General features: G+C 41.1%; 1 protein-coding gene across 3 annotated transcripts in view; it reads right to left on the bottom strand.

The window, feature by feature from the left end:
* SGCG (sarcoglycan gamma) overlaps nucleotides 1-23,103 on the bottom strand; it is a 171,537-nt gene that overhangs the window by 126,031 nt on the left and 22,403 nt on the right. For all 3 annotated transcript variants that reach the window (XM_054446829.2, XM_054446830.2, XM_054446831.2), the window contains exon 2: nucleotides 1,563-1,757. In XM_054446829.2, coding sequence (XP_054302804.2) covers nucleotides 1,563-1,757 — 195 coding nt within the window. The remainder of the gene's footprint in view (nucleotides 1-1,562; nucleotides 1,758-23,103) is intronic.

The following is a 23,103-nucleotide window of genomic DNA, read 5'->3' as shown; positions in this document are numbered from 1 at the left end:
AGGACACTGCCTCTCTTAACCTTCTGCATAACTGACGGTCCTACAGCAGGCTGATGCAGGGCTCTCTATTCAGTTGTCTCTGGCAAATCCCATGGTTTATAATTTGAGGACTTTAACACTGCTTCAGTCTCCAAAAAATGTTAAAATATTTTACATTTAGATATTAAAATGTATATGATGTGCAAAAACATGCATCCTGTTAGTTGTGCTACTTTCATGAAGTAACATTGTCCAATGGAACTAAGTACTATTGTGATGCTGCAGAAATAGTGATTTTATAAATTTTAACTAAGAAATCACAACTTAAATTGGATTAATTTGAATATATTTATATAATTGTTCATATATTTATTTATAATATATGTAGTTTATAACAGCTTATAATATATTATATATCTATATTGATTACATTCATATTAATATATCAAATATGCTAACACCATTTCAAACTATATTTTGATTTGATTAGTATTTTACCTCTTTGCATATGTAAAAACATAAATATTTATTTATGATGTCAATAAAATAAATAATGTATCTACTGGCTAGAACTATAGTGGGATAGAAACAGTTGCATAGAAAGTGAAGAAGAATAATAATAGAAGGTGTTTCAGAATGAATGACTTCAAGCATTGTTCTCAGAAAGAGCCTGTGTAGAGGTGGAGGTTGCAGCGAGCCAAGATTGCGCCACTGCACTCCAGCCTGGGCAACAGAGTGAGACTCCGTCTCAAAAAAAAAAAAAGGAAAGAAAGAAAGAAAGAGGAGAAAGAAGGGAAAGAAGGGAAAGAAGAGAAAGAAAGGAAAGAAAGAAAAGAAAGAAAGAGCCTGTGCATATATCACACCTTCAGATGCATGTAAGCAACAGACTGACCTGCCTGCGATGTTCTCTGCAATATTTTTATCTCACTGTAGCTATCTTATAAAATTAAGACATTCTACATTTAGCATTTTTTCAAAAGTACACAAAATATTATCTAAGAATACAAAATTATATAGCTGTCTTTAAAACATAAGTATGTTTAAAATAGAATATGAATTTCTTAGGATTGATGTTTTAGTTACTAAATCTGTTGCTGAATGCTGAAGTGTGTACATGAATTTACTGTATATCAGCATAGGGTTTTTAAAAAATGAAAGTGTAACTTGATTACCACTGTAAATAAAAAAGTTTTTAAATGAGTGTCATTTAAATATTTATGAATTAATGAAATTAAGAAAATGATTTATACCATTTTACAAACTGAATTAAATAATCAGCAAATAATCCTGACTCAATCAACCACAAACTAAAGACTATTACAATATTCCCACTATGTCGAGATGACTAATGAAAAAAATTACAGCAAAAACACACAAAACCAACACACTATAGTTCACAATGAGGTTTAAGGAAAAGGGAAAAATGTAAATGCTACATATATATTTTGCTCCTGAAATTCAGAGCCAGAAAGCAAAGAAATGAATGTTAATTATATTAAAGGAAACTCCTATCAATACAATATAGACGAAGTGATACAGTGAACAAAACAAGAACATGCTTACCAGAAAATAATGATACTTACTGGAGAAAACCACATCACTTTAAGAATCCAAATTGTAAGAGCTAAATTCACAACGAGGATGATGAGTAAAAGAAGAACAAACAAGTAGAGGCAGCGCTTTCTCCAGCCATAAATGCCAATTTTGTAGACATACTGATTCTCTGGCCTCTCTATGCGGGTGCCTTCTGTGGCTGTAGTGTACTGCTCACGCACCATCTGCCACGGGGTGTGTTCACGAGAGGAGAGAGAAAGAGACAGAGAGGGAATGAGGGAGGCAACTTGTTTGTTAATACTGATTTACTATGAGCCTGAAAACATATTTTTCATCCCAGTCATAGATTTCCAAAATTAATGATTTTTAAAAAGATAATTAAGTATTATTTTGAAACATGTCACTGTGTTTCAATCACAGGGAGATATTTAATCTGCCATTTAAAATATTTTATATATGATCAACATTTGAAATCTAGTGACCACACTTTCAAATGTCAATAAATTCAGATGTTAATAAATTCTCTGTATCTATCTATCAGAATTCTTCAGGGTTAAACTTGGAATTGAAACATTAACCTAAAATAATCAAGTTACCAAGTTCTACAAAGGTTAATTGGGAAGAAAATCAAACTGGTATGTGTATCTTTAAAAAGGAATCCGCAGCCAGGTGCAGTGGCTCACGCCTGTAATTCCAGCACTTTGGGAGGCTGAGGCGGGCGGATCACGAGGTCAGGAGATCGAGACCATCCTGGCTAACACGGTGAAACCCTGTCTCTACTAAAAATACAAAAAATTAGCCGGGCGTGGTGGTGGGCGCCTGTAGTCCCAGCTATTCAGGAGACTGAGGCAGGAGAATCGCTTGAACCCAGGAGATGGAGGTTGCAGTGAGCCGAAATCGCGCCACTGCACTCCAGTCTGGAAGACAGAGTGAGACTCCATCTCAAAAAAAGAAAAAGAAAAAAAGAAAATTTAAAAAATTATTCATTTTTCCCTTTATACAAATAACAGAAGCACTTTTTAGCTATGAAGTTAAAATTGGAGATTATGACTTTCCTGATTGTAAATGTAGTAAAAAGATGAATCAGAATATAAATACTCTTCTCTGGGATTTTTTGTGCAAAAGTCACACATTTATTTTTAGGAGTGATTTGGAGTTGTCCTTATTAAAAATAAGTTACGGTCTAAAACAAATCTTTAAATCTCCTTCCAATTTAACAATAGGCATTTTCACATATTCTGATTATCTACAATGAGGCTATTCATCACATAGTATTTTCAAATATCCAGGACTGACAGCCAACATTATTCAACCCCTAAATGTTTAATGATTTCGTAAGGGCATTATTCATTGACTCATTTCTTTGAACTCCTCTAGTCTTCCTTATATTAGAGCCAGTGGCTCGAGCCAAAGTACCAGATGTATCCCTGATGGTTCTCTCTTCCCTCAAGCCCCACATCAGCAAGTCCTATCAATTCTACCTTCCATATATATCTGAAATCTGTCTACATCTCTACATTTCCATTGCTACCACACTAGTTTAGGTTACTCTGAATGCTCACAACTACACTGCTGAAAAATCCACTTTCATTCTTTCCCTTCTTGAAAACCATTCCCCACCCAGCAGTCAATGTGTAAAATGTCAGTAAGCTCCTGTCACTCTATTTTTCCAAACCTTCTGATGGCTTTTCGCCACAGTGACAATGTCCAAACGCCTCTACCACCTACAAGACCCTACATGAGCCGGACTTTGCTGATGTCTTTGGCTTCATCTACTACCACTGTGTCCTTTGCTCACAAGACTGAAGCAAAGAGTAGATACTCTTCAACAGACCAGGCTAATTCTCACCCCAGGACCTTTGTCCTGGACTTGGTCTGCCCCTGCTGGTCCTGCTCATCTTTCAGTAGCAGCACACATGCCATCTCGTCAAAAAAGCCTCCCTCTCTGGACACGCAGTCACTCTCAACCTCTTCCCTCTATTACATTTATTTCAAAGCGCTTATCATCTGAAATAATGGCTCCAGAATTTCTATAAAGGACAGACTAGGAGAGTGCAATTGGATGGGGGAAGGGTGGCCAGGGAGTCTGAACCAAAAGCAAGCACAGTACTTACAATATTGCTACAGATGAATACAACTAGCAAAGTTTTCTAAGAACACACGTGAATATATTTCTATTTCCACATATTCCTAGTCTTATATATATAGTTTCCTATTGTTGCTGTAGCAAATTATCAGAAACCTAGTGGCTTAACACAATTTTATCTTATAGTTGTGGAGGTCAAAAAATAGGTATTAACGAAAGCATGGGCAAGGCTGTGTTTTTCTGGAGGGTGGAGGGGAGACGTTGCTTGCCTTTTCCAGCTTCTAGAAGCTGCCCACGTTCCTTGCTCCAGCCTCTCCTTCCATCATCACACATCCTCCTCTGGCTCCAATGCCTCTGTCTGCCCCTCACAGGGACCCCTGTGATAGCACTGGGCCTGCCTGGATAACCCAGGATGGTCTTTCCCTCTCGAGAGCCTGAGCATAACCACACCTGCAGAGCCTCCTCCTCTTCCACGTAAGGTGACCTCTTCACAGGTTCCAGAGGGTATTAGAAGACGAATGTCTCTGGGGGCCATTATTCTGTCTACTAGATAATGCTTTTGTTCACCCTTACATAACATTGAGAAAACTTCAGTATCCATTTAAAACAATTTTGTCGTGGTTTGCTGGAGAGCTGACAGCAATCCTGTTACGAGGCCAGCTCTTAGGTCCCCTAAATCAACACCTCTGCTATCGTCTTTCACCTGGGTCACTGCAACAGCCACCTGACTATCCGCTGCTTGTGGCTCTAAATCTCCTACAGTCCATTTCTAACATCGAGGCCGGAGTGGTCCCTCCAAAACATGCATGACTCATGCCTCACCTCTGCCACAAACCTTGCTGTGGCTTCCCATTTCACTCAGAGTAAAAACCAAACTCCTCACCCCGACAGACATGGTTCCCTGCCTTCATCCAGTCCCTCTTGCCCTGACTCGTCCTGCTCCAGGAACAGTGGTCTTACTTGGCCAGGAGTCCCCCAAGTGTGACGCCACCTCAGGGACTCCACAGTTCTAATTCCCTCTACTTGGAAGGTCTCCTGATGCCTGCATGGCTCCTCTCAACTCTCTGTTCAAAGATCGCTTATCAATGATCTTCCTGAGCATCCTATTTAAATAATAGGCCCCAGCAACACCACCACAGAGCTCCCTGTGCTCCTCTGACATTTTTTCTTCTGTAGCACTTAACTCCCCAGGCATACTACATCTTTTACCTACGTATTTTATTGTAAATTCTCACCCTCCACCTATAAGCCCTGAGAGGGTGAGGTTTTCAACTACTTTGTTATTTTGTTTTACTCTCAGCCCCTAGAACAGCAGCCAACATGTAGTATGTGCTTAATAAACATTTGCTGAATTAACTACATACAAATATTGAAAGGAAAAATTCCCAGTTTTTTTTGTTTGTTTGTTTTTTGAAACAGATTCTTGCTCTGTTGCCAGGCTGGACTGCGGTGGCGCGATCTCAGCTCACTGCAACCTCCACCTCCAGGGTTCAAGTGAGTTTCCTGCCTCAGTCTTCCGAGCAGCTGGGATTACAGGCACATGCCACCACACCCAGCTAATTTTTGTATTTTTAGTAGAGACAGGGTTTCACCATGTTGGCCAGGCTGGTCTTGAACTCCTGACCTCAGGTAATCCACCCGCCTCAGCCTCCCAAAGTGCTGGGATTACAAGCATGTGCCACCACGCCCAGCCAACCCAGCCATTTTTATTTAAGCGTACAACAAGCAATAAAATAGGTTGAGTGTTACTTCAGAATGTCCTCAACTTTTTATAATGAGTTAATTTGAAGCCTGTGCATAAACAGGGTACGTTTAGTGTGATTAGTTGTTTAGGACTCGGAAGAAGACTCAGCAAGATCTCCTTCAGTCTGGTGAGGCTTGCCCAAAAATGGGGGGCCTGGGGAATGTGCTGTCTTTGGCTCTTTGGCTCTTGAGTCCTCCCACATCTGCCCACCTGCCCTGCTGACAGCTTGAGTAAGAAGCTGGACCCCACATCCTCCGAAGAAAATACTGACTACACACTGGTTTTTGGAAGCTGGCCACCTGCTTTCTAGTCCTCCCATATTTGAGCTGTATTTACCAATTTTTTTTTTTAAGTTTGCCAGCTGTAATTCTTTTTATATCGTTTTATGACAGCCTTCAATGTTTTGAAAGTGCCATCTACCAGTGTTCACTGCATTGTATAAAAAAGTCCTTTTACTCTAGATAAGCATGAGTTAAATCACTAGGTGAAACACTCAATTTAAATATTTCTCTAAAAAGTTGATTTTGTTGTTTATATTTCTCACAACTCACAAATGGCTTTCATTTTTATTAGACACTATATTAAATTTTTGCCAGGAGAGACTTTCAGAGGCTATCTGGTTCAAACAGCTTCCTTTAGGTATTTACTCAAATTAGGCTTGAGAAGAATATCAATGCTTCAGCACTTGGAGGTCAGGCAACTGCATTAGTGGTACTCATGTTGGCAAGAAATTGCACTGGAATAACACACAGCACTTTGTGGTCTTCTTATAAACCCTTTACAAAACATAATTAGTGAAATAAGTATATTAGAACTTAAAATCTATATTCCAAGATAAATAATTCTAATTTTTAATGTATCATGAACAAAATTTATTTTCATAGACTCGTTCATTAAAACAAATTTTGTCAATAAAAATTACATTATTTCTCCTGCTAACCAGCCTTCAAAGTATGTTGGTGCTATACTTAATTTTTTTTTTTTTTTTGAGACAGAGTCTCACTCACTCTGTTGCCCAGGCTGGAGAGCAGTGGCACGATCACGGCTCACTACAACCTCCACCTCCCGGGTTCAAGCGATTCTCCTGCCTCAGCCTCCTGAGTAGCTGGGATTACAGGTGTGTGCCACCACACCCGGCTAATTTTTTGTATTTTTTAAACATTTTATTATTATTATACTTTAAGTTTTAGGGTACATGTGCACAACGTGCAGGTTTGTTACATATGTATACATGTGCCATGTTAGTGTGCTGCGCCCATTAACTCGTCATTTAGCATTAGGTATATCTCCTAATGCTATCCCTCCCCCTTCCCCCTACCCCACAACAGTCCCCAGTGTGTGATGTTCCCCTTCCTGTGTCCATGTGTTCTCATTGTTCAATTCCCACCTATAAGTGAGAACATGTGGTATTTGGTTTTTTGTCCTTACAATAGTTTGCTGAGAATGATGGTTTCCAGCTTTATCCATGTCCCTAATTTTTTGTATTTTTAATAGAGATGGGGTTTCACCACGTTTGTCAGGATGGTCTTGATCGCCTGACCTCGTGATCTGCCTGTCTCGGCCTCCCAAAGTGCTGGGATGATAGGTATGAGCCACCGCGCCTGGCCATGCTATACTTAATTTTGATTGATTTTCAATGCATCTCTCAGGTATAGTTTTCAATCCTTTAATGGATAGGGCTCCAGATGTGAAGCACTATACTTGTTTTGGTGTAAATATCTGCTTTTATACGCTTCTGAATTCATGATCCCCAGTTTGTTATTTAAAACAAAATGACCTTAAGGACAGATAATCTGCCTTCTACATTATGTGATTCTTGTCATAGCATATAATATAGTGAATCGAACATAGTGTCTACTAGGTAAATGTTGCTAAATGACATTCTTCATTTCAACCAACATTTATTGTCATGCCTAGTTTGGGTAGGCCATTATCAAGAGACTGAGACACAAAGATGATAAATGCAAGGATAATGCCCAAAACGAGTTAATATCATATGATTTTTGAAAAGGTGAGTTTGAGAAATAACAAAACAGACCTTTTAGAAATGACATTTAATTCTATCTAAGAACTCAAAGAATGAGTTATAATAGTTTAAAATTATCTGTCTGATACTGACTTTGGTATGCCACTTTTGGTTTCAATGTTTTTCTGGTACAAATTTCCACCACTTTGCTTTCAACAGTTCATTCAGCAAGTATCTACAAAGCTTTTTTTACTGTTACATCTTTTTTTTTCCATTGGGATTTTTAAAAGTTTCTTTACTTTTAGTGTTTTCCAGTTTCAGAATGATTTCATTTCATAAATTTGAATTAATTTATTCTGTTCATGAGTCAGTGTCTGTTTTCAATTGAACTTGTCTTCAGTTATAGAAAACTCTTGGCAATTGCTTCTTTAACCACTGTCTTTCCTATATTTTCTCTAGTTACTTCCACTGGGGCTTCAATAAGATATATTTAGACCTCCTCATTCACCAGTCATGTTTTTTAAACCTAGCTTTGTATTTCCACAGCTTTATTACTCTGTGGCGTTTTCTAAGATCTACCTTCCAATATACTAATTCTCATGCAGCTGTATGCAATCTGTCAGATAGAGAGTAAACCACCTTTCTAATCTTCATGGGAGATTCAACTGAATGTTAGGGATGGCACTCTACATGCCTTGGGTAAGGTCCTTTCTGGCCACAGGGCTTGCTGATTAGGGGCTTAGCAAACCTCTTATAGCACTTATAATGTCAGTCTGAAAACTCCTGAACAATTACTTTCCACAGTTTCAAAAACTGTCTTTCATAAGCCATGTCACCTAGCTCTAATATCCAGACAGGTAATTTCTTACTACGTAACAAGCACCACCATGGTGCATCATCCCTCCAAATGACAAGGTAACCCATGTGAGAAGTCAATTACAATGATGTGACTAGGTAACCATGACCAGTATCAGTTATGTGCACATAATAGGCAATCAGTAAGTGCTTGTTGAACACATGAATGCATAAGGAGTGGGACTTACCCTACAGGTTGTGATGATACAGCTTTGTGCTACAGTAACAAAAAAAAAATGAGCTAGTGACAAATAATTGACAAGTAAAAGAAAATGGAGAGTCTAGAAACAAGCCCATACACACAGATCGTAATAAGGCAACGAAAAGTGAGAACTAAGAGGCATCCAGTCTATACAAGTTGCTCTTCCAGGAGGCGAGCTGGCAGGGAAGGAGCAAGCTAGTGGGCTGGTTAAATTCAGGCTGCCTATGTTATGCTAGTATTGAGAATGATTGCATGGGTTTTACTTCTATTTTCCTTTAAACTTCCAAGAAGCATCTCATCTCACGTTAATTAATGGCAGTAATTCTCAGTGTGTTTTCTGCCTCACTGTTTGCATCGTAACTTACATCATTCTGAAAGAGCTCCAACATTTCGGAAAGGAGGAGTGGAGAGGTTCCTGCCCTAGGAGATGTGTGGCACAAAGAACACCATGGCAGATAAATTGGGAGAAGTATTTGCCTTAAAGATAGGACAAGGTTAATATCCTTAAAATATAAATAATCTCAACTAAGCAAAAACAGAAAAAAATCCAATAAAACTCAAGCAATGAATACACGTATACATCAAAGAAATACACATGACGAATGAACATACCAAAAATGTTCAGCTTCACCCTGAATTAAAGAAATGCCAATAAACACCAACGTTGCAACAGTCTTCAAAGATTAAGGGAAATTTAAAAACTGGTAATAGATAATATTGGCCAGGTGTTTGAAAAAGAGACATGCTGCTCCTCTGATGAAGAAAGTGAAAGTTAACATAAACCCCCCAAAAGATATTGGGCACTAAGTATCAAGAACATCAAACAAACAATAGTAATTCCAATTCTAGTAACTTACCCAAAGGAAACAACTAGAAACGAAAACTAGAATTTGTGCCTAAAGATCTTTAATTTACTATTATCTGTACTGGGGCAAAACTGGACATTAAACGAAGGATTAAAATTAGAGTAATTAATTCATCAAATTACTACAGTATTACAAAATTAGTATTTTGGGTATGTGAAATATGTTTGAAAAACATATAATAACCTAGGGAAATTCTAGTGATATAATGTTAAATGAAAAGTTAGAATATATACATATTAAAATATATACCCATAGGAAAAATACTGTAAGGAAACTAAAAAATTATTAATAATTTCCTCCTATAGTTCACCTTTTTTCATTTAAAATAGTATTTCCCAAATTTCTTTTGTATTTTTTTGATTTATAGAATTGATATATGTATATTTGTTTTGTAATAGTAAAGTTAATAAATTTACCATACTCATCCCAACTTCATTACTATATTTAGGATGACCAAATAATTTCAAGAATAGTTCTCCTTTATCTTTTAGTCAAATTGCTCAGCACAGCACACTAAATATAGCAAAATAGATGGACCATAATTATCAGTTTCATCAAAAGTTATAATCAGCATAATTCTCGAATTCATACATACCCGTATTATACACACACACACATCTAGATTAAAAGGTCGTCAAATCATTCTCTCTTCTTTACAATAGGATTGACTTTTAAAATCAAATGGCAAACTCTGCCATTTTAAAACGTTCCCTACAAAATACACCAAACCAACAGAATAAATGCCCTTTAAGTATCTAACAGACCTGAAAAAAGAAAAAACAACAACAGCAACAACAACAACAACAAAAAACACCTTTATTCAAACGAGCAAGTGACTAAAAGGGGAAAAAAAAACCAAGCTCAAACCCACAGGCATACAAATGTTAGCTTATAAAACTGGTCTTGTTTTGATTTTTACTTCAGCTATAGGCTCATTTTAAAACACAGTGTTATATTTACACAGGTAGGCAATTCAGACAAACTTTTCTCACTGCTCTGTCCTGGGTTTTATTAGGTGCTCTCAGAAATCTAAAGCTTTTATGGTGTCATTAGATAGTACTTGACTAAGGAATAATACCAACATCCAGAAACATTAACAAGTTAGCAGAAACAAGACACAGAATGGCAATACAGCAAGACCAGCACTTACGGATACCTAGCCTCTTAACCAAGACCAGTTGTTATTTGGTACCAAATTTCCTCCAGCTCTTGGCATGATTTATACCTACCATCAATCTCTGACTTAGTGCTCACATAGCTAATGGTTAAGTTGGTAGTTGGCTGCAATGAAAGCTGAGTTAATGTTAACAAAGAACTATATGGAGGAACTGTTGGAAGCTCAGCTGCAACCCTGTGTCTACTTCAGTATCCTATTACAGTGGGCACCTACTGTTTTCTTCTGTGTCCTATTACAGTCGATGTCTACTTTTTTCTTCTGTATCCTGTTATAGTGGGCACCTACTGTTTTCTTGTCTGTCCCTAGAACACTCCTCAGCTCCCCGTGGTTGTGGTCCAGCTATCAGTCATGTGGGCACATGTCCAGTAACACAGGTGTGTATGTGGTACATGCTGACCAATCAGGGTATATCATCAGTCCAGACATGGTGAATACCATTAGGAAGTCATGGGACACAAGCAAGCCAGTGTCAGTTGTCCCAGAATTAATATGAATGCTCCAAGAGAGAAGCTGGCCTCTGCTATCGGAAGTTAACGGACCTAACACTGCACTGCCAATATTCATCCCTCTGCCACTTGGAGAGAGCTTGCCAGAGAAGAAATCAGGAAGAATGAAGAAAGAGGGAGAGAGTGTGAGAGTAGGGGTGAAATCCTAACATCATTTGAGATCCCAAATTCAGCACTGTCTAATTTATTTTATGAATTAGTAAGTTTCATCTTCACTTGAACTTCTTTGACTTGGGTTTCTGTCACTTGCACCCGAAACAGTCCTGGATAACACACATAGCAAGAGACATAAAGGCAGGATGGCTTATGATGGTAAACCATGGAGTAAGAATACCTTCTACCAACATGGTAAGGAATGCTTGCAACTATTTTTGACCTATTTTCCTTCTGCACCAAACAGGTCCTTCTAAAGAACAGGCAAATCTTTAGATAGAAGGATGTATTTCCAGAAGTTATTTTGCCGTATTTAGCTTTGGCTAATATCAATCAGAGGGATCACATAACCTCCTTGCTTCCAAATCCAATATTCACTTTCCTATTTTATTTCCCTCACTTTTTAAAATTTATTTCACTCTTCATTTTATTTGAAACGGTTAGCTATTTCCTCCTTGAAAACACTTTTTTCTTGTTTTCTTAAAATCAGTATTCTCCTACTTTTACCCTCTACCTTTCTAGACTTTAATTCTCAGGCCCTTCCATAATCTTCTCTTTTTCTCTGGCCTCTAAATGGTGGATTTTGCCTGAACTGTTCTGGGACCATCTCTTCTCTTCCTTTAATCTTTCAAGGTAATCCTATTCATTATCATGTCTTTAAATACTATTTACAGGCTGATGGTTCCCAAATTCATATCTCTACCTAAAATATCTCTGAACTCTCTACTCTACTCTGATAATTGCCTGTTTGACATCTCCACTTGGTATTTCAAACTGAACTTGTTAAAAAGTAATTTAATTTTCAATAACTTTCCCCTCACCTCCCGAATATCCCCCCTTCCCTTCTCTATTCCCATCTCAGTCCATGGCATTGGCCATTCCCAGCTGATCATCTCAGAAGCATGAGTGCCATCACAATCTCTCTCTCTGCCACCTCACGTCTACTTCATCAGCAAGCCCTGCCTGCCACATCCTGAGGACAGCTGTGCTCATCCTGGCCTCCCCCTGCTCCACTCCAACACTGATGGCGCAGCCTCTTCAGGGTCTCCTCCACCCACTCTGCCTCTCTTAATCCAATCTCCACATGGCACCCAACAAGAGGACCATTTCTGCCCTGTTTAAAGTCACTCCTAGCTACCCACCGCATGTCAGATGAAACTTCACTCCATCTGGTCCAGCCAGCCTCTCCAGCTCCATCTCATCTCACTGTGCCCTTCTCAGAAGCACCAGCCTTTCCATCCCTCAAATGAAATAGGCTTTCTCCTATCTTATAGTCTTTGCACACGTTGTTCCCACTGCCAGGAAAACTGGTCCATACCACGTAGCCACCACTCTGTCCTCCTGACCTCAGCCTTCCATAAACACCTGCTTTTGTCCCTTTTATCCTGTACAATCTGCAACTGTGTCCTGTTCGTTTCCTCCAAAGTTCCTTTTAGGACATAATGATGCATTTATTTGTTTACTTTTTATTGCCTGGTCCTCATTAGACTCACCTCCAGGAAGACAGGAAGGGTGTCTGTTTGCTTATTATATAACTGGCACCTAAAGCAGGGTCTGGCACATAGTAACAGCTCAGTTATACGTATTTGTTAAAGGCAGGCAGAATAAAGTATATCCTCATCTACAACGTATTGGTCAAATAGATTTCTGTGTTTAGGATATAGCATTACAATTAAAAACCTAAATTATTCTATCTTTACTCATAGTTCATACATCTCTCATAACTGTTCTTTAATAAAGACCCTACCAGCCAGGCGCCGTGGCTTACGCCTGTAATCCCAGCACTTCGGGAGGCTGAGGCAGGTGGATCACCTGAGGTCAGGAGTTCGAGACCAGCCTGGCCAACATGGTGAAAACCTGTCTCTACTAAAAATACAAAAAAATTAGCTGGGAGTGGTGGCAGGCGCCTGTAATCCCAGCTACTCAGGAGGCTGAGGGAGGGAAATCATTTAAACTCCGGAGGTGGAGGTTGCAGTGAGCCGAGATCGCACCATTGCACTCCAGCCTGAGCAACAAGAGTAAGACTCTGAGACTACGTCTCAAAAATAAAATAAAATAAAACAAAACAAAATGAATAAAATAAATAAAGACCCTACCAACTTCAATAGAAACTCCATGAACAGCTGGGAAAAGAATCGAATGAAGGGGAAAATGATAGATGTACATATTATTACTTCCAGGCCCTTTAACTTCTGTAATAGTATGATTGATGCATATGCCATGACTCATAGGCTGAAACTTCCTTCACTTTTTTTTTTTTGAGACGCAGTCTCGCTCTGTTGCCCAGGCTGGAGTGCAGTGGCGTGATCTCAGCTCACTGCAAACTCCGCCTCCCAGGTTCATGCCATTCTCCAGCCTCAGCCTCCTGAGTAGCTGGGACTACAGGCACCTGCCACCTCGCCCGGCTTATTTTTTGTATTTTTTAGTAGAGACGGGGTTTCACCGTGTTAGCCAGGATGGTCTGGATCTCCTGACCTTGTGATCCGCCCACCTCAGCCCCCCAAAGTGCTGGGATTACAGGCATGAGCCACTGCGCCCGGCCGCAACTTCCCTCATTTTACATCTCAGTGGCTGAGTACACTACTCTGTTTTCTAGTATATATGTTAACTACTCTGTTTTCTAGCATATATGTCTTTGAATAGTGTATTTTAGGGCTTGAGGTCACATAAAATTCTACCTTCATATGATGGATGTGTTGGATCGGGAAGGAAGAAGTATCTGAAAAGCATTATTCCTACTTTTTGCTTTTCAAATATACTAGCTGAGGCCATTTCCCTTTTGCTATCATATAAACCAGACTGAATGTCAAAGACAAACCCTATTTAGCTCTACAAGGATAATTTTATGATGATCAACTCTGCCAAGCGATCAGCTCAAATGGCGGGCTTCTCCTCGCAGCTTGGGACTGCCGGTCAGCACAGGTCTAGGATGCATCCTAACATTTGGTGGAATACATTTGTATTGCTCTACAGCAGGGCTCTGTGGTTTTGACATCTGGTCTTGGGCCAAGCAGTGGTCCATGGAGTCATCTTTCTTTCTGACCCCTGCACCCGATACCTCGACAACTGAAGTTCTCCTTGCTGTCTCTCCTCTTCCTTTCCTTCTTCAGACTGGCATTCCCTCCTTCAACTCTACTCCAGTCTGAGGTCTTACTAAAGCTCTTGGGAAGATGGTGTAGAAGATTTATTCATAGTTTCTGAAACTAAGACCTCCAAACAAAGTGGCAGATTAAAGGCATGCTATTATTTTGGCCATAAAAATATAATTGGAATTACTATGGTTGATCTCTGCTTTTAAAATACACAAATTGATTTCGATGTCAAATGAAGAAGATGATTTATGTCTTGATTTAATACGTAACTTTTTAGTAGACTATATATATATGTAGTTTTTAAAGTTTCTGTTGTTGATTTTGTGTTCTGTTATCTAGAAAGTATTTGCAAATTACTCAGCAAGTACCTGCAAACATGTGGCATGTTTGATTGCACAGTATTTTCTGAAGGTTATTATCAACAGAAAAGTTTCACCAAATATAGTTTTCAATTATTCAAAAAACTCTTTAACACAAGAGGATTTTACAGGGCCGTTTATTAGCATTTTCCTAATATTGTGGGTGATATAATAGTTTTCTTCGAAGTCCTGTGATGCTGTGAATGAGGCTTGCAATTGTGAATCTGACTTCTTAAAGTTTATCTGACTCCTGTACCCGCTGGCTGTCTTCCTCACAACAGGTGGATTGTAAATACAGTGGGTCAATTACAAGAATTTAATGTCATGAGAATTATAAGTTTCATAAAGGTTATCATGCCTCACTTACTGTAATTATTTCAAACAAAGCCATTTTATTATGGCCGGACATATAACTTTCATAACCAATCCAGTTAACTTTGTAATTGTGATGCACCCCCAATATATGCAGGTAGCGTATGTGTCTGGAGGCCTATGTTTTCTTAAAATTTATCCCCAAAGCTCCAAATGGAAAACACAATGCTCCCAGAATAATATTTAGCATAGAGAAGTCATTATACTTGCTATTACTGCATAGCATGTATAAAATTTATGGTTTTGGAATCCAGACAATCTTAATATTTCAAAGATGATATATTTATAGAATATGATGATACTACATCCATCTTGACAAAGTTCTAGAAATTATTACTACAGACATTACTCATATCAAGTCAGAAGAACTCTATAATACCATATATTATTATTATCAACCAATCAAGACTCTCAAATACCAATTTACTAAAATTATTATATAATTGATCTATATAATGTTCATGTACTTTCCACACATAATCATACAAAAATATTTTAAATAGAGCCATTATACTAAAATTATTTTCAGTATTGATTCCCCTCATGTATTAAACACTTAAACATTTTATATTTTTATTCTTTTAAAACAGTTTGATAGCAGAATATTTAATCACGCTAACAATGACCTCTAAGTTGTCTGTGTTGAGACTAAAGGGGTAATTATTTAGTTGTCCTTTGACACGTCCCTTTGAGCATAACCACTATTTAAGGTAGACTTTGTGCATGTCTGAGCCTGAAGGAGGGGGCAGGGGGGTAAAGGGGTAGGGTAGGGGAGCTCAGTTCTGCTGATAGCTTTAACCTATTTCTCTAATTCTGAAACCAAGAAAATTACTCTTAAGTTCAAGTCTTTCTCTCTTGTCTCTTATCTTATTCAACATCCTCCCAAGTTGCATCTATCTTCCCATACTATTTGCCCCACCTCCATGAAAGCAAGGTGATAGTTTTCTCTGTTAAGCCCTTTTTGAGGCCAGTCACAGTGTCCAGAAATCCTACCAATATCTGTTGACTGAATGCATGAATATAATGTAACAATGAAATCTCTACTTCAACTATTTTTAATTGTTGTTCTACAGGATTACATGTTGGTCATATCTACAGAAATAATACAAGTAGGGAAAGAAAATTATTTTCCAAAAAAATTTCAGGAGCCAGGCGCAGTGGCTGAAAAAAATTACAGGCGTGAGCCAGGCACAGTGGCTCACGCCTGTAATTCCAGCACTTTGGAGGCCGAGGCAGGTGGATTGCCTGAGCTCAGGAGTTCGACACCAGCCTGGGCAACACAGTGAAGCCCCATCTCTACTAAAAATACAAAAAATAGCTGGGCGTGGCGGTGTGCACCTATAGTCCCAGCTACTCAGGAGGCTGAGGCAGGAAAATTGCTTGAACCCAGGAGGCAGAGGTTGCAGTGAGCTGAGATCGTGCCACCGCACTCCAGCCTGGATGACAGAGGGTTTGGAACCACCAAACGGTCATTTCCCTGGTCAACAAATATGTAAGTGGAAAGGGAATATTTGATAGTTGGCAGAACTGCCACATGGGGAGTTCCTGTCCCTGTGCAGTGAGAGCTATTATAGTGGGGAAAGCCAAAAGTCCTTAAACGGCCTGTCATCCCTCCACATCCCAGGAAGAATGGCAGAGATTAGTGCCTCTCTTAAAGAACATAAGGTTAGTGATCTCCACCATATTCCCATTTAATTCACCAATCTGGCCTCTAGAAAACCAGAGGTATCGTAAAGAATGAAAGTGGTCTGCCTCAAAGCCAGCTGCACAGCTCCTGTGCCGGGGGAGGCATCCTTGTTCCTGTAGATTAGCATGGCACCAGGCATGTGTGCCATTGAACTGGCACAGGCATCTTCCTCCCATTTATCTCACATAGAGGAACTGAAGAGCTTCATAGGCCCATGGGCTAGGCTGCAGTATTTACTTGCCCCATTCCTATGGCCAGAAGGGATCTAAGCCATTTTGGACAATCTCAGAACAGCATTTGTCCACTAGCTTCATGATACCATGTGGACTGGACTAGATGAGTGAATGCAACAAATATGTTAAAAGCCTTCTTAGGCCGGGCATGGTGGCTCACATCTATAATCCCAGCACTTTGGGAGGCAGAGGCAGGCGGATTGCTTGAGGTCAGGAATTCATGACCAGCCTGACCAACATGGTGAATACCTGTCTCTAAAAAAAAAAAAAATTAGCAGGCAGGCGCCTGTAATCCCAACTACTCCAGAGACTGAGGCAGGAGAATAGCTTGAACCTGGGAGGTGGAGGTTGCAGTGAGCCGAGATTGCTCCATTGCACTCCAGCCTGGGAGACAGAGCAAGACTCTGCCTCAAAAAACAAACAAAAAAAAAAGCCGTAGTAGAAGACGTGTCCAGAGGGTGAGAGAGAAATCCTACCAAGATCTGAACCTGCCACCTTAGTGTTTTTTAGGATCTAGTGTTCTAGGGCATGCAGGGAAATCCCCTGCAAAGTAAGGAAAAATGATGCCTCTTAGACCACTGCAGGTTCTGGCCTTGGAAAAATTAACCCATTTACAGAATGACAGCTTTAGCGTGGCCAGAACAGGGCTCTGCATCAGGCCTGCATATACTGCAGGCTGGACCTGCTGGTGCCCCTGTGGGGTTAGATGCATCCTTGATGGAAAGGAGGTAATGTGGCATTCATGGCAAGCTGCAGTGGAAGAATCACAGCACAGGCCTCCAGGAGTTTGGAATCAGGCCATGCCATCTGCAGCAGAGAACCATATGCCGTTTGTAAAACACTCTACTGGGTGTTGGTGGAAGACAGAGCACATGGTCATGGGACAGCATAATCCCATGCACAGAATTTCACATCATGACCTGAGCTCTGTGAGATGCACCAAGGCCTCAGGTCAGGAGACAGCAGCAATCACTGTTAAGTCAGAAGTGGGGCACCAGGGACGAGGCAGGCAGAGGGGACATGTGCAAGGGACCCAGAGTCCCGGTCACCCACCACTAATGCACCTCTCCTGGCCACACAGGGGTGACCCTTATGGCCAGCCTTCCAGGGAGGAAACAGGCCACATGTGGTAGGCCTCTGTGGGTGCAATCCACAGAAGGCCGGCTGCCACACTGCAATGGGTGGCCCTGAAAGATTGTGGTGAGAGAAAACCTCCTCACTTACAAAGCTGCAGGCAGCGCACCTGTGTATCCACTTCTTGTGGAAACAGAAATCACCTGAGGCTGAGGTTAGACTATATATGGTCTCATGGATGGTGGTGAATGGCTTGGGTGGAAGGGAAGTTTGGAATAGGGAGGACAGAAAAGTCTGAGGAACAGGCTTGTGGATGGACCTACTGGCACCAAGGAGGAAGATCTTTTATCACGTTAACAGCCTCCAAGCTGTCCACTGTAGAAGGGGCACCATAGTGAGAGTGGCTCACCCAGTTGACACAGCTGGCCCACCGCCATCCACTCCAGGGCTCCCACAATGGGGTCATATACAGAGTAGCCCAGAGCGGTGGCAGGGAGGGAGGCCATGCATGGGCCCAATAGCTAGGCCTCCTCTTGGCAAGGCTGATCCAGCCACTGCCCCTGCTGAATGTCTAAACTGTCCACAGCAGACACGGATGCTGAACCTGGATACAGCAGCATCCCTCAATAAGACCAAGCAGCCACTCGGTGGCCAGGGGGTTACATCATCTTGACGGGAACTGACAGGTAGGCCGGGGTGGGTTTTTCTTTTCTACCTGCAGGGCCTTGGCCAGCATCACTGTCCAAGAACTTACAGAATGTGTGATCCACTGATGTGGAATCCCACAGGAGATGCCAACAAGCCAAATGACCCACCTTATGGCAAAGGTGGAGGGGTGCTAGGTACATGAGCCCGGGATCCCCTGTTCTTGCCACCTTCTGTATTTCCGGCAGCTTCTGGCCTGACAGGGTGATAGAACAATCTTTTAAAGCTGCCGTTGAGGCCCCTGATCCCCTGTGAGGATGGGGGATACTTCAGAATGCAGTTCTGTACATCCAAAATCAACAACCATTATGGCGCTCCATCCCCAGTGGATAGGATATATCCCTCTGGAAACCAATGGTGAGCGTAGAAGTGGTCATGTTTGCCAGCTGGGAAGTATGTGCCTCCCATCCCCATTACCACGGGCTCTGTGGATCTGGAAGTCTGCTCCCAGCAGGGAGTGCTTCTACCAGAGGACACAACGTGAGTCCCAGTCATCTTCAAGCTGCTGCAATCACTTCACCTCCTCATGTCGGATACCACTGGTGAGGGCACGATGCACCATTCTGACAAGAATTGTCTGGGAAGAATATGTTTGTCACCCAGGCGGACCAGCAAGGCATTTGCTGGTATTCCTCTGGCCATTTTGAGAGCAAATTCTCAGCCATGTGTGAACCACAAGTGCGTTGGGACTGGTTAGGGGTTGGTGACCAAGGCTAAGACCCTTCAGAGTTGAATGTCAGGGTCACCGCAAGGCTACTCAGACCAGCCAGGGTGTTAGATGAGAATGAAGCAAATGCTGTATGGGTAGATGAAGGTGGTGGGAGGGAAAAAGGATGGATAAGTATCAGCTGTAGTCATGAGACCTTCTGCATAAGGGGAGGCTCTAGTTCCTGTCATTAATATTCCCTCAGTGTTCCCCCAGGAAAAGAGATCAATCAAACCCTTGGAGGAGCTGTTCCCAAATTAGGTAAACAAAGCAAGAGGATCTGAGTGATGCGAGGGGTGGACTCATGCTATGTCAACCGTCACCCTTCAGAACCAAGACACTCCTTCCTTCAGCTGTAGGAGTGATGGCTGATAACGAGAATGACTTCAGACTGCACTAAGCTGCGTCGCCCATGGCTGTGTTTCCCCATGAGAGGCACACTCCTACGTTTTATCAGTGCACTGGGTGAAAGCCCGGCCCCTCCCTGGATTTGGGGACAGCCCTGCAGGCCTCTAGCCCTGTGGCAGCTACAGGACTATTCGACATCTCCTTCTGCCCACTTTGCCACCTTTGCTGTCCTACAGGGATTTTTTTTTTTTCAAGATGGATTCCAATACATGGCACGCATATCTCCAGCTTGGAGTCTGTTTCCCAGGGAACCTGTCTCAGCAATTGCTGTTGGAAAAATTGGAATTTAAAAGTGATTGGGGGCCGGACGCAGTGGCTTACGCCTGTAATCCCAGCACTTTAGGAGGCCAAGGCGAGCAGATCACGAGGTCAGGAGATCGAGACCGTTCTGGCCAACATGGTGAAACCCCGTCTCTACTAAAAATATAAAAATAAGCCAGGCATGGTGGCAGTTGCCTGTAGTCTCAGCTACTCTGGAGACTGAGGCAGGAGAACTGCTTGAACCCAGAAGGCGGAGGGTGTAGTGAGCCAAGATCCCGCCATTGCACTCCAGCCTGTGATCAGGTATGCTGATGGAATTCTCAGAATACTATTCAACTTTATCTATGTGAAAGTTGTCAGGATCACTAACGTTAAGAAAACTCTGACAAACAGAACCAGGGAAGGCCATAAAGAGAATTTTTTTATGCTTGTATGCTGATAACAAAAATTATCACAAAAGATTGCAAAAACCACAACCTTAAATACTTCTGCGAGGACATCTGCCTGCAATCTCATACTGGTGTTACTCTTGTTATTGATCTTTGTAGCCAAGGACAATAATTTCAGAACAATTATGTAATCCTCATATTGCCACTGCAATGCTCTATTCACAAATGAACATCTTTTCTTTGGGAGCTTGCTTGTTATTTAGGTTGACACTATCTCACATCAGGTTCCCTGGAAGCAGCCTGAGATGTGGATTCTTGTTCAGGTGTTGTATTAAGGGAATGCTCTCAAGAGGAAGGCACCAGGCAATGAGGGAGGCCGGCTAGGTTAGGACAGGAAGCTGGGCAAGGTGTGGGCTGAGGCCAAGGATACTTCTTAGAAAAGTGAGACAGAGAGAGAGAGAATTAAAAAGACCCCCTTACTGGCCATCCAGAAACCAGTTCATTATGTAGTAGCCCTGTGAAGGGGACCAGCCTACATTGCAGTACCATTTATCCTGTGTAGACATGACTCTTAAATTTGCTGTTATTCACAAAGGAGAACGGAGTTTAGAATATTCTTAAATTAAAATTACACATGAAGTTTGTGTTTAACCAAACAGCAAATAAAGTAGCCTGTAATCTATTTTATAAGTATTTTTATTTTTATACTAAGCCTAAAATTTTTAAGCAAATCAACTATCACTGCCCCCTTCTAGAAAAAAAAAAAAAAACCTTCAATTTGCCTAGTCCCTAAAAATTGTGTATAACTAAATTCTAACTCTGAAGAACATTCACACAATATTAAGTTAAAATTTTAAGAAAAGGAAGTTATTTCAGTGTATCAACTATGCTGCACTTCTTTTTAGTTGCAAGACTCTAACTGCGTAAAGAAATTCTTGAGGTGCACTTAAGTTTCTTACCAAATGTGGTATATACGTATTTTTCCTATGGCCTGACAGTTCATTTAAAAAGTTTCAGATGGCCTCAGGGCCATTTATTCATGTCGTTATTATCACCTTTGCTTTGGGATATGAATGGGATGATTTAAAATGACTTTCAAATGTTGCCAAAATACAAACATTCAAATGCATTCCAGTATGGAGACAACACACTTATATTGTTTCACCAAGATTAACATTTTAGAGTATTTTATATAGGCTGGGCATGGTGGCTCATGCCTGTAATCCCAGCACTTTGAGGGGTTGAGGCGGGTGGATCACGAGGTCAGGAGGTCGAGACCATCCTAACATGGTGAAACTCCGTCTCTACTAAAAATACAAAAATTAGCTGGGCATGGTGGCATATGCCTGTAATCCCAGCTACTAGGGAGGCTGAGGCAGAAGAATCGCTTGAACCCGGGAGGTGAGGTTGCAGTGAGCCAAGACCGTGCCACTGCACTCCAGCCTGGGCAATAGAGCGAGACTCTGTCTCAAAAATAAAAATAAAGGGAGAATATTTTATATAAAGTTTTCGTTACAATCTAAAATGTTGAACAAAAGGAAGATTTTCATGGGAAAGTTAACAGTCACTTGCCTTTCTTTCCTTCATAGACCTCACCACAAGGAATAGGCAGGCAGCCGCTGGGAATGCCAGGAGGGCTATTTGCATCCTGGAATGCACACACCCCTTCTGAGCAGCCATGGGTGCGTGCAGAGAACGTTCTCCACAGAAACAGCAGAAATAGCCTCAGCCTGGAGTCTCCTGCCTGCTTAGGGCTCCTTTCTGGTGCGCCTTCTTAGGGGACTGTGAGAAGCAGGTTCAAGTTCCTGACCAGTTACCGTCATTTTCCTGAGGTCTTCCTGACTTTCCCGCAGTGTGGGGTCAGGATAAGAGGGTGCATTGAAGGGTCATGCCGATGGAAGCTACTATTTACTAAGAAGTCAGAAACTTTCTAATTGCCTTATATAGACTAAATTTGATACTTGTTAAAATGGTAGCTGCTACAGTGCAACTCCTCTCACCTTACAAATGAAGAAACTGAGACACAGAAATTAAGTAATTCATACGAGTTCAAATGGCAGTCTGGCTCCATAGCCTAAACTTTTAATCATAGCCTCTTCATTGATGTTAGACTTTCCAGAGATGTTTCTCAAGTAAAATTAATTGAGCATTTTAAAAACAGAGTTAAACAAGTCACGAAGGTGAAGCTAGGTTTTAAGGTACCCTTCACTGCTGCCTCCACTGCCCCAATCCATTCTCCATGTCAACTGCAGTGATCCTTCCAAAGCACCCATGTGACTGCGCTGCTCTCCTTTTCTAGAGGTTCAAAGGTCTCACTGGTGCTTAGGATGAAGCACAAACGCCTTTGGGCACAGCGAGCCCTCCTTTGTCCCCATTCCTCAGTGGTCCTACCTACTAGTCATACTGAAGTCGAGTAGGCACTGAGATTTTCACAGATTCTGAGAAAAGTCTTGAGACCCTTACTATCCACAAATTACTAAATACTCCTGTACCAATGTTCCCATAAAACTATCTACAGAATAACATATAAAATTAAAAATGAAGCTGGAATCCAAAATGGCCACAGTAGCAAGTGATGGATCCTGCAATCCTCATGAGAACGTCGTAGAACTATCTGGCCCTGCAGTAGGTCTGGAGAATAATAAAGCCAGACAGATGCCATAAAGGCTAAGAGAAAAGGAGAGAGGGAGGGAGAGATAGGAAGGTGTCATGAGGGTCAAGGTGGGTTC

This window comes from Pongo pygmaeus, chromosome 14, assembly GCF_028885625.2.
Source record: "Pongo pygmaeus isolate AG05252 chromosome 14, NHGRI_mPonPyg2-v2.0_pri, whole genome shotgun sequence".
NCBI lineage: Eukaryota > Metazoa > Chordata > Mammalia > Primates > Hominidae > Pongo > Pongo pygmaeus.
The sequence above is the reverse complement of the archived record's forward strand: the minus strand, read 5'-3'. Positions and strand labels throughout refer to the sequence as shown.